Source organism: Macrosteles quadrilineatus, unplaced genomic scaffold, assembly GCF_028750875.1.
Source record: "Macrosteles quadrilineatus isolate MER2022 unplaced genomic scaffold, UCM_ALF_1.0 Scaffold_7__1_contigs__length_78375512, whole genome shotgun sequence".
In the NCBI taxonomy this organism is placed as follows: Eukaryota; Metazoa; Arthropoda; class Insecta; order Hemiptera; family Cicadellidae; genus Macrosteles; species Macrosteles quadrilineatus.
In genome coordinates, this window is record NW_026542600.1 from 5,655,628 (window position 1) to 5,667,651 (window position 12,024).

The 12,024-nt window shown below is 36.0% G+C and overlaps 1 protein-coding gene across 2 annotated transcripts in view; it reads left to right on the top strand.

The window, feature by feature from the left end:
* LOC128998020 (uncharacterized) overlaps positions 1-12,024 on the top strand; it is a 74,588-nt gene that overhangs the window by 31,646 nt on the left and 30,918 nt on the right. For both annotated transcript variants that reach the window (XM_054423951.1, XM_054423952.1), the window contains exon 2: positions 9,834-10,070. In XM_054423951.1, the coding sequence (XP_054279926.1) occupies positions 9,841-10,070 (230 nt within the window). In that variant the 5' untranslated portion in view covers positions 9,834-9,840. The remainder of the gene's footprint in view (positions 1-9,833; positions 10,071-12,024) is intronic.

Genomic DNA, 12,024 nt, shown 5'->3' on the forward strand with positions numbered 1-12,024 from the left:
TAGGATTTTTAGGTGTTAATAGTCAATATGCAACCTCTATGATGGAACTGTTTGCACTGTAGTATTTAGTCGTGCCCAAAATATTATTTTGTATTCAGCCTGGCCATTTGAATGACCTTTCTAATTTTAAATTGGGAATTATTTGCTTCGATGTGATACTGAATTATTGGAGACACTCGAAGCAAACCCGCCAAATCACATAGATTTAGTTTTCGCCTACTGTACTTCTTTTAAAGTAAATAACATTCCAAATAAAGAGTTGTCTTATTTAATATAGCATGATGATTCAGTTAGTATTATCTCGTTTAATTGATACAATTTAACTGCAGTTACAAATCGAATATTTTTTTTTAATTTCGTTTATCATTGAATAATAAAACAATTAATTACTTAAATATTTAGTTCAGCCGTTTCAGTTCAGTTCTTAGAATTGAAAAGTTTCACATAACAGCATTGTTTACTTACATAACAGCATAGTTTTATTCATAACAACACGGGTAACGGACCAATGAGGTTCAAGTATTGAGAGAGAAGAAGTAAAATTGTAATGATTCGAACTTCGACTAATCAGCTGTTCAGGCCAATTTAATTGTTGAGTGGTGCAATTAGTTTTTGGTACAATGTTTCGTTGCATCACTGTCAGTGGCAATGAGAGGTTTATAAACGAAAACGTAGCCTCTCTTAGAAATTATGAGTAGTGATTTGTAGTAATTTAAAACACTGTCTTAGGTAAAGTAGTGTACGCAACTCGCGTAAATAGTATTAACGACACTCGTAGAAGTTTTTAAGGCACTCGACAAGGCTCGTGCCTTAAATTTTACACTCTTGTCTTTAACACTATCTTTACGCAATCGTTGCGTAAACTACTATAACAGTTTCTTAAACCTAATGTTTGATAACTCTAAGATTTTTAATAGTATATTTTGTTTAACTAAAAGTAAAAAATGGGATATGACCTGTTTACCACGTTTTGCATAATAACTTCTCCGTTAACTGATGAAATGGTGTTAGCACCGAATACAAATTTATAAAAGAATTTTATTCGTTGCGGTGCTGGGTAAAAATAATATTATTTATTTATTTTATACTGGCATTTTACGTTATTTTCCTGTATGCTCCAAGAGTTAAAAAGTATTCTCATATTATGTCCTGACTAAATATCAATTGGTATTTTGTAGAATTTTAAGTCTTAATAGTTTTGTGTCACCTGTATATACATTTATATAAATAAACTTACAGTCTTGTCTGTAAATTGCGTAGAATAATGCAGTTTTTGGTTATTTTTACGTTTTAAACCCTTAGAAAGCCGAAACGACTCTTATCTCAATAGGAATTTCTCTCTTCCTTGAAATACCCACTGTTACTTCTGGTGATGAAATTATTCCTGTTAGCTCAGGAATGAAACTCAGCACTCGCTTACAAAACCCAACTTTATTAATAACTCAAAACAACACAAAGAACACAAAGATAAATAGCCACCAAAAAGGCAGAGTAGACTGGAACTGTATAAATCATTTAGTTAGAAACTGAAACCCTAATTTGGAAAAGACTCTAAACCCCAATTTGGAAAACCCTTAACTGGACCCAAGGCCCTTGGCCTTGGGCTCCAGCTCCCCAGCAGGACCCTGTCCTCCGGTGCACCACACTCACCACTCCACACAAAACTACCCCCCTCATCAAGTGCACTGGCCTACTTAAAGCAACAGCCTTCCGTAGGTCAGCACAACATGTTACTGTTTAACAACACTCCCAGCCTACTCACACAACATTGCCAAACACTTCCTCCATCCATTACAGATTGTAAAATCTTATCTCAAGCCACTCGTAAGAGTAAATGGTCTTGAAACCGTTGGGAAAGCCTTACTGAAAGGAGTAAGTTTAAGTTTTAACACTAGCCTAATTCCCAGGAAGCTTCAGTTGACCTTATCATTCAGTCTCGATTCGGTATGGTTCATGGTCCAACTGGCATCTCCAGGGTCTTGCGTTTTATCGGCGGATAATGCATAAATATAGAAACTTGTAATTAGGCAGGTATTGTCTTCATTCAAGGCCTCATGACTCAACTCCTATATCGTTGAGACAAAGTGATTACATAGTTCAGGGACCCGGCTAGTTTAGTGGTTAGAGCAGGATCTCTGGGCTCGAATCCGGCTAATCACCAATAATTTTTGTAAATGATAATCGGACCCCACATAGAAATATAGGTACAAATATATAGAAAAGAAGAACCTATAAAGGTATCTTTTAGGCGAGTATTAGAAAACTCCAAAGTGTCAAAAGCTCCCAACTTTCAGCTAAGCCATCAAGCGATTGTTGTGAAAATCGATAAATAATATAGAAAATTTATCATATTTAACATGACCATGGGCCAATAATTACCTTATTTGTTCGATTGAAACCCGCTTAATGGTGTAAGAAAACCAAGTTTTTTCCTATATGAAAGTATGTTTCGCCATTGTCGCGAAAGTTAAAATGCTAAAAATACCCCCGTTGCAGCAAACCTGCGGACTAAGCAAATTCCAATTAGTCTGATTGGATTTTTACTTAAATAATATTTCCATAATCAATTCATATTTATTCCCCAACTCACTGCAGAACATTAACACCTAATGTACTCTAAACCCATACTTGGAGTATGGTCTGCATGCTTATCATTCGTGGCTTTATCAACGATGAGCGGATCGTTTAGTGCTACGGGAAAGGTAAAAAGTTTTTTGAGCAAATTTTAATAGAATATGATGAAATTAATACATTTTCTAAATTTGATTAACATATCTATAAACAAACTAACTGTAGGTGAATTTAATAAATAATTTCGCTGAAATTATCCGAATTTCCATTTCTTTGAAGTTCATTTTTGGTTATGGTAAATTTAAGTTATTCGAGGGATTATTGGGGAAGCCGTTTCACAATGTACAATCGCATCTCTTCCTCAGCGAGAAAGTAACTAAACATAACATGTAATACAAGCCTATCCAAAGCTGGAAATTCACACAAAATCCACACAGTGAAATATGTTGTACTCAAAATATGATACAGAAAATCCTTGTATAGTTTTTATTGTTATGTAATATTTGTTGTGATATATTAGTCAAAATAAGATTAATAAAATCCTTCAATAAACCTATTTTGTTTATTCTTCACATTGTGTTAGAACATTTGTCAATATATCTGTACTTTTTCAACTTATCACACTGAAAATGTGAAAAATAACATTACACATCTAAGTCAGACAAAAATTCAATTTACAAACGAAACAAAAGAGTTTCGGTGAAAGTAAAAAAAAAACTGCAACCACTACTTTTAACGACTCGCCTCACCTCGGGTGCTGCCTCGACCTTATATAGAGACACGACAGCTCCGGTCACGGTCTATCCCTTGTTTGCCACTGGGTCACGTATTTCGACCGCAAATACGATTGTGATTGGGCCATAATGTGGATCCAATATTTGTATATTAAGTGTCTCACTCGCCATTGCTGTATGGTTCTTCGTTATTGGTTTATTTGAATAATTTTCAGGTTCATCTTTTTACATCTTGTTATGCTAGATAAAATGTTCTCCATAGAGCCCTTGTCAAATTAGGTGTTAGCAATGAAAATTAATTAAGCAACTCGGTTAAACGGAGGTTTGCTAGACCGCTGGGTTGCTGTGACGTAATTTTCAATCAAACAATTTTTTCAGTTATAAAACGGCTTGAATCGATCAAGATGTATTGGAGTCCAAATATCTTGTAAATCGATAGAGTATTAACTATTTCTTTTTCGAGACCAAGTAGCTATTACCATTAACATTCTTTTTTTAACATAGGTCTCATGGTAAGACCTAGGCCCGGGACCGATTTACTTTTTCATGTTGATGCCCCCAGAGGCCAAAAACACTATTCGTTCAAATTTTTATACATGTACATATATATATATATATATATATATATATATTTATATTATGTGTGCGTGTGTCCGTGAACTTGAGTAATCTTTGTCCGATTTTGATAAACTTTGGTTTGAAGGTGTAAGGCGGGATAAACTTGAATGAGTTCGCGAACCAGCATGATCGGACCATGGGAACGGGGTTTAACGCGGTGTTTTATGGGGGTAAAAATGGGGTTTTCTCATTTTTTACCATTAAAACACAAAATTTATAATTTTTTCTCCAGACCTTTTGAAACAGCTTAAAAAAATATTTAGTACATCAAAGTGTTTTGTATGGTTATTGGTTACGGAGAAAAATCAAAAAATTGCTCATTTAAAATTCCCATGTTATTCTTATGGAGAATATTGTAAAACATGTTGTCATTGGCTTGTATATGGATATATGTTGATCAAACTTGGGGGATTTATTTATTTTGTACTAAGCTATTAATATTTTAATAAAAAACACACTTTATTAGTTTCCCTGTAGCAGTAAACCTAGGTACTCGTTAAAGATAAATTGTAATTTAATAGATTAATTTAAAATCAATCCAGGCAAATAGAAAATCGCTTAGTCGGCAGGTTTGCTGCAGCGGGCGTATTTTGGTTCTTATAATTTCGTTTTCTGCTATTTATATATTTTTAATATTTACGGTCTGCAAATTTTCCCGATACCATTTCATGTCTCTTTTTTTAAATAGAAAAGGAAAATATTTGAAAAATTGCAAAATGTAATTGAATGATTTGTGTATAGACTTTATGAATCTATCTTTTTTAAATCATAGCCTTTTGGTTGCTAAGTTTTATTTCTAGCCCAAACAATGTTTTCTAATTTAATGGACATAAAAAATAAAGAGTTCTGAAGGTGTCTCAGATACAAACTCCTTCAGTTCAAGAGTAGATTATTAGATTATTATTCAGCTTATTAGAGTAGACCATTTCATTCTATTTTGATATATATATTTTTTTTCAAAATGATTTCATTAAGAAGACTCAGTGAACTGGTCGGATTAATGATATTATTTTAAAAGATGAATTAACTGCAATGTTCAAGCTGTGTATTATGACTGGCTAGTCCACAAAGTAGAACGATTGTAGTTTACTATACTATACTATACTGTCCGCATCAATTGAGCTGGAGAGTATGCGCGAGTGTCCCCCTCCCCCCTCCTTTTGCATCTCAGTTCTTAGCCATTACAAACCGTTGCCTGAAACGGTTAAAAATGAAACAAAACAGTTAGAATTCTAAAACTTCTGAAACACAGTTTTGACAGGGGTTTAATGACAATACTATAAACTTTTGTTTAAAAATGTGTTTGTAAACATAGAGAGTAAATATTTAAGTTTTAGCGGATTTCCCATGGGGAATAAGCCAATAAGCCATTACCGTAGGTCTCATGGTAAGACCTAGACTAGGAACCGATTTACTTTTTCGTTTTGAGGTCCCCAGAGGACAAGAACACCATCCGTTCAAATATATATATATATATATATATATATATATATATATATAATATAGGGTAATGTTAACTTTTTAGGGATACCAGTAATGTAATTAATATTAATAGATATGAAAGAAATAATATATGTATATATATATATGTATATATATATATATATATATATATACATATATATATATATTATGCGGTATATTCAAAAAAGGTACTATGGCTTTTAATTTATGTGTATAAATATATTGTGTGTGTGTGTCCGTTGGAACGACAACTCGAGTAAAAATGATCGGATTTGATGATATCTAGTACAAACGTTTAACGGTTGGAACCAACGTTTATCAGAACGATTTCGCGAACCAGCGTGATTACGGAGTGTAGTTAAAGTTAGTTACGGAGAAAAGTAAAAAAAACTGTAGACTTAAAATTCCCAGGTTATTCATATTAGAATAAGTAAACTGTTATAGTTTGCTTGTTTATGCTGTTTATACAGCGTGATTGATATAAGTGTGCCACCTGTTTTATTCGAAAACTATAAGAGATATCAAAAAAAGTTAAATGGTAAGTGCCTTGGACTTTTTAATTTTAAAATTTTAGTCAATTGGAAAACATATTTTAGCCACAATTTTTTCAATATAGCCGCCAACTTTGATTTTTCTTATGAAACACCCTGTATTTTATGATGTATTCCAGTAGAAAACGCAATTTTAAGACCATTTTATTCTTGTTTTCTTTTTCGTTTCAAAGATAATAATGGTTAAAGTTGTGAAATTTCGAATAGTTTTCGAATAAAACAGCTGACATGCTTGCTTAGGTTTTTATCGAAACTCTTTCTCATACCGAAATAATATAATCAAACAATTACGGAAATATGCTTAGTCTGCAGGTTTGCTGCGGCGGCGGTATTGTATTACACTAGTCCAAATCGTTATGCGACCATAGTCTGTTCTGACCTTCAACCACATTGACACCATTACGACAATTACGACGTAATTATTGGTAGTTTAAATAAGAGCTACAGTAACAGATGTTTAGTCTTATGAGAGTAAGGCAGTCTCTATCTATGAAGCATGTAGTCGGGTAAACACACTAATGGTGTCTTACGATATTTGTTTGGTCCAGGATTGATTTTTGCGTGTCTTATGTCCTTCAGGGAGTCAAGTAAAAAGTACCGCCAATAGATGAAACGTCGTTGTTAATTTTCTTTTCCAAATTATAGTTTCAATAGCGAAGGGTTTTTAAATAGATTTTGGGTTGACAAATACTTGAATGCAAACGTGGAAATATCAAGCCAGATTTTCACGCCCTAACAACTAAACCAAACCGACAACCACACAAGTTTCAAGAATATTTTTGAATGAAACCAAACACTACACTCAGTTCAACTAACACTAAAATCTAGCGTCAACAGTCAGCAGATTGACTTGTCTCGTTGTAGGTGCTTTGATCCGCAGAAATGTCAGTTTGCTTTTTGATGGTTTAAAAATGTGCTTTCCAGCCTAAGAATGTCCTGGCTGAGAACCGGCTGATCTTAGGCTGCAACAATACTGCCATCTCATTCATTCGACATTAATATCTTACGCTCTCCAGTGTGTCGGTGTCTTTAGGCTGCGGCGATCACGTTGCTCGCAGTATTAGGCGAGGGTCCAAGCCCTAGTATAACATGCTGTAAGGTGGGTCGTCCAGGACTGAGGCTGACCGTGACCTCCAGTCCTCTGCTGTGTCGAAGCGCCTGCAGATCCGGCGGCTTTGTGGAAAAGTTTTCCTGATTTCCTGATGGTAAATTCCTCAATCGTTGAGACTCCGGCTGATGCTCTGATGGTAGAGTTTCTCACGAACCATGGCTGTCGCGTAATCCGTCGCAGCGTCCGTTACTGGATGACTTCTACGCGCTTCCTGTTCGTTTTGCTGGCCAGTACCCACCAAGTCTCTGAAGCTTACATCATGCAGGAGCAGGAGCGTACTATTAATAGATGCTTGTACACTTTGGTGTTGTTTGAGAGCGGGCTTCTGGTGTTAAGCATAGTCCACATCAGTCCTAGGATCGCCTTCGCCTCGTTTACTTTCTTGTCAAGGTGTTGTTTGAAGCGTAGCCTCGAGTACAGCGTCACCCTTAAGTACTTGACGGTGTTTCTCCACGGGATCGGCTTTTCGTCAAACAGCTGGAGCACGTGGTATAATTTGACGTTTCCTGAAACAGATGGTATTGCTCATATCATCATTAAGTTTAATTCTCCACTTATCCTGCCAAGGGGATAGGCCGTCCATCTGGGACTGCATACCTCTGGCGTCTTGAGCTGGGCTCGCGCTTCGGCAAAGCAGAAGAGCGACATCGGCGTACAGTGACAGCCTAACACGTGGAACTGTAGGCATGTCATTCGTGTAGATTAGATAGAGTACTAGTCCTAGGACGCTACATTGGGAAACTCCTGCCTCACCAGTCTCACGAGCGAGAGTTAGCTCAGTGGTAGAGCATTCGCCTGCTGAAATGACATTGAATGACATGAGTACGTATATGCACGGCGGCAGTCATATTTTCCATACTATTCATTGTATATTCTCTATAAATAAAAGCTTTATTCTCCATTGTAGAGTATGAATGAATAAATGAATGAAAAAAGTGTTTTATTTTACAAATTACATAATAGTCTACCTCCATATGTACAACATATACAACAGTAACGTGAACATAAGATAAAATACATTGTAATTGTAAATATACATTGTAAATACCATTGTAGAGTAATCACAAATGTCAGTATCATAGATTACAAATAATTCTACCTATGTGACGTTAGATTATTTGTAAATGGTTTTAAAATTTAAATAGTTTGTGGAATGGAAACACTCCTCTTTAAGATCAACGCATTTTATGAACATTAACATGTAGAACGTATACTAAACTACATGGTCCATATTTCAATTTGTAAAATAACACATTAAACAACAACGTCATCACATAAGTTTAACACGGAGCTCTTAATGTCCCCCCTCTAAATGAGAGTTTTAAGAAGAAAATGTCACTGCCGTCGACTGACAATCAGCCCTTATTGTGAGAGGAAGGGCTTCAATAGCTTCTCTGCGGCTTTGGATTTTTTTACATTTGTGTTTTTATTATTGTTTATTATTGTTTTCTATTCATAGTCTGCCTTGATGCACTTGACCTTTAGTAGGCCTATTTGGTAATTACTATTATGAGGGTTGATTTTATGTTATGCAATATATACAGGGTCCTCAAAAAGTCTCGGAAGGGGAATTATCTAAAGCCATTGAAGATACTCAAAGCTTTACACATAGGCCTAAGTAATATATAAAAAAATATACTTAAAAGCAAATTCTAATTTTGTTCCATTACACTGGGGTCAGTTCACAAGGATTAGGTAGGAAATCTTTAGCGAGAGCAAAGGTAATACATCAAATTAACGGTCTCTACGAGGCGAATACATATGGATGGTGATGGTGAGGCGGCGGACGCACAATGCGCCGAGGGGGTGGGTGGGTGCCACCACGCCAGGTGTCCGTTTTCAAGGATAACCACTTGGCACTTTGCAGCAAGACAAAGTTACGTGATTTTATCGACTTGAGCAATAAGTATAGTGATGCGAAAGATTTTCCATAGATTTTCAAGGCTATGAAAATTATTTTTGACTTTTACTTACACACGTTTACACATACATACGCTCGCGTATAGAACAGCCTCAGTCCGGTGGGGTTTCGGCTCCCTGGACTGAAACATCACGAAACGTAACGTATGATTATCTACTTAAATCCAATAACCTGTCCTGGGGGGCTTTCGATCATAAAACTAACTTAGTATTAAATCCTTCACTAGCTGGTACAGTTAGAAGAATATGCTGGCAAATTAAGACAACAATATCAATTTGTGACTAGTTAGTTGTATAATTCTAACTTGATAATCAGAAAGTCGTTGGTTCAAACTAGACCACCACATACATACAAATCATATCGTTAGATGCTTTTTATTGTGCCATTTCACACACTTTTCTGGTTGGGAACATCTCTAACCACCAAAGAAATATTCCTCCCTCCCCCTCCCCAGAAAAACAGCTCGAGGGCGCTCTTCCGTAATGACTAGTAGTTTCAAACAAAAAATATTTCCAATGAAATTTTAGATGGGGTGAGATTTTATAGACCCACTAATGGGGATGACTCAAGGTTTATACAAATCAAATCTATCTAGGATTTTGATATCTCTTTTGATGAGGGCTAATTACCCTGCCACACTTGAGCACCGAATTCATACGAAACACGTTCAAAGTGATTTTACTGACTGAACTCAAAAACCCCCCTCGTTACAATTATTTTTTCACATTTTGCAGATCTAAGATGATCCCAGTGCTAGCCAAGCTGAATGCCCTGTACAAGTGGTACGTGCTGGGGATCCTGACCCTGGGCTACCTCATAGCGAAGTTGGGTCATTTCCTGATCGTATTTTTCACATTTTGCAGATCTAAGATGATCCCAGTGCTCGCCAAGCTGAATGCCCTGTACAAGTGGTACGTGCTGGGGATCCTGACCCTGGGCTACCTCACAGCGGAGTTGGGTCATTTCCTGATCGGCGTGACGAGCAAAGCGACTGCCATAGACGTGGGCTATGGAGACATCACTTGCCAGCTAAACCTGACCGAACCCCACTTCAACCTGACCCTCAACGATATGTGTAGCGCTGCACCGGACGAACAAAGGTAAATTGGCTTCAGTAGAAGTCACTCAATAGAAACATACTGAATAGTATAAGAAACAATACCTGATACACTGATGTATAGTAGATTTCATCTTTAGAACCTACGGGGCCTTTTCATGAGAAAACTGATTGAGGTTCAAAATTACATGTTTAGCCCGTGTGATGAGCAACATTTCCATCTTAATGCATAGCCTAATTTTTCCGAGGCTAACTAATGCATAAAATGAAAATGTATTTTTTACCAAATTACCTCTTATTTTAATATTGTAAGCTAACAGCTGTGTCGATTTGAGGAGTCGACTGATGTCGCTGATGCACACTCAAACAAAACTGAGTTTGTGAACTTAAGTTTACAATTTGTTTTGTGAACGCTTTTTACATTATTTCAGCATTTTCTTCGGGATACGGGATGGTTTTCGAATGTCCCAAGGGTTTCTTTCGGAAAACCTTAGATATGAAAACCATAGTAATGTAGCGAGATTCCTTTCCTTCCTACTGCAGATTACTCAGGATATCCGACAATTGTGATCAAATACCAACCATATTGTGAAACTGGAATAGTTTTTGATAACGTTTGACCTATCCAGGAGCAAGTTAGACCGTCTTTAGCTACACACTATAAAGAGATAGAAGAACTTAAAAGGTGATTATTACAGGTTACCAAACAAATTGTAAATAGTCACTGTAGGTGATTGGTGCTTGAGGTAACTGAAGTGAGGCAACATACCAGATACCTACGCCAAGGTTATATTGCCCAATCGCCTCGCCCATGATTCTACTTCACGTTTTATTCATAAATTAATTACCCATTCTAATGTTCGAGGTTATTTATAGAATCATGAGTGAACCTCGTAGCTAGTCCAGGAATCAAAAATCTCTAAAAATTCATCTATAACCAACATTTACAAAGAATAACAACAATAATTAAAACCAGAAGCTTGAGTAGGTTAATAATTAATTGTTATAACATCACCGATTTTAAAAATTACTTAAAGTCCTAATAATTATGAAAACAAAACGCAAAAATAAACTTAAAGGATACCTGAATGGGCTCCGAGAATAGTATCTCCGACCGTAGTAAAAAAACACTCCATTTATGATCATAGTCCGTAGCCTAAACTCCACAGTGATTAGGTAGAATTTATAAGAAATTTATTTCGATTGAAGCAGAAATAGCCAAAAAGACACAATAGGCGGTAATACTACAACCACCTAAAATTGCAGCCTCTCCGCCAGAACTGAAATATTTTCCTGCTACCCAACCTGACTACAATGGATTCCTAAGGTGGTCACTTTGGCAACTTTCAAGGAGAAACGCGATTAAAAAAATACAATATTTTTTACCTATTTCAATTAAATTTCCAAATTCGTCTTATCTCATTGCTTAGTCAAATTTCTTATATTTTAGTACTTTAGAGGACATACCAATTTAATTCAGTAATTTGCTATGCCTTTTTGCCATGTCGGAGGATTTTTGTCCATCTCTCTGTCTTCCACGACGTTTCTGGATCTGGAAATGTGTCCGGTTGGGATTTGATGTTTATGACTTACCTACCAACACCAACAATGAACTTCAAACAAAGAATAACCCCTACCACCCCTTACGTTACTAAATACACCAATCATTTCCCTTACGTATGATGGGTTAAAATATCATGAATTAAAGCGTATATAGGTAAATCGAATGTTCCAAAAGTCTAAAACCCCCTCACAAAAGTTAATTCAGAACAGATAGACTCTAGGATTACGTTTTCACTCTATTTACTGACTTTTGTTAGTTTTAACTGTCTTTTTTTGCTGTGGGGGTAAATTGTGAAGGAAAGTTTAGAAATCTCAAATGTAAACATGTTGGATTAAACCTCATTAGAAGGTTTCGAAGAACACATTGCCACAATCTTGTAAGAAGGGCCATATGGATATGGCAGCCCTTCAAAGTATGTTTGATTTTAGCGAAT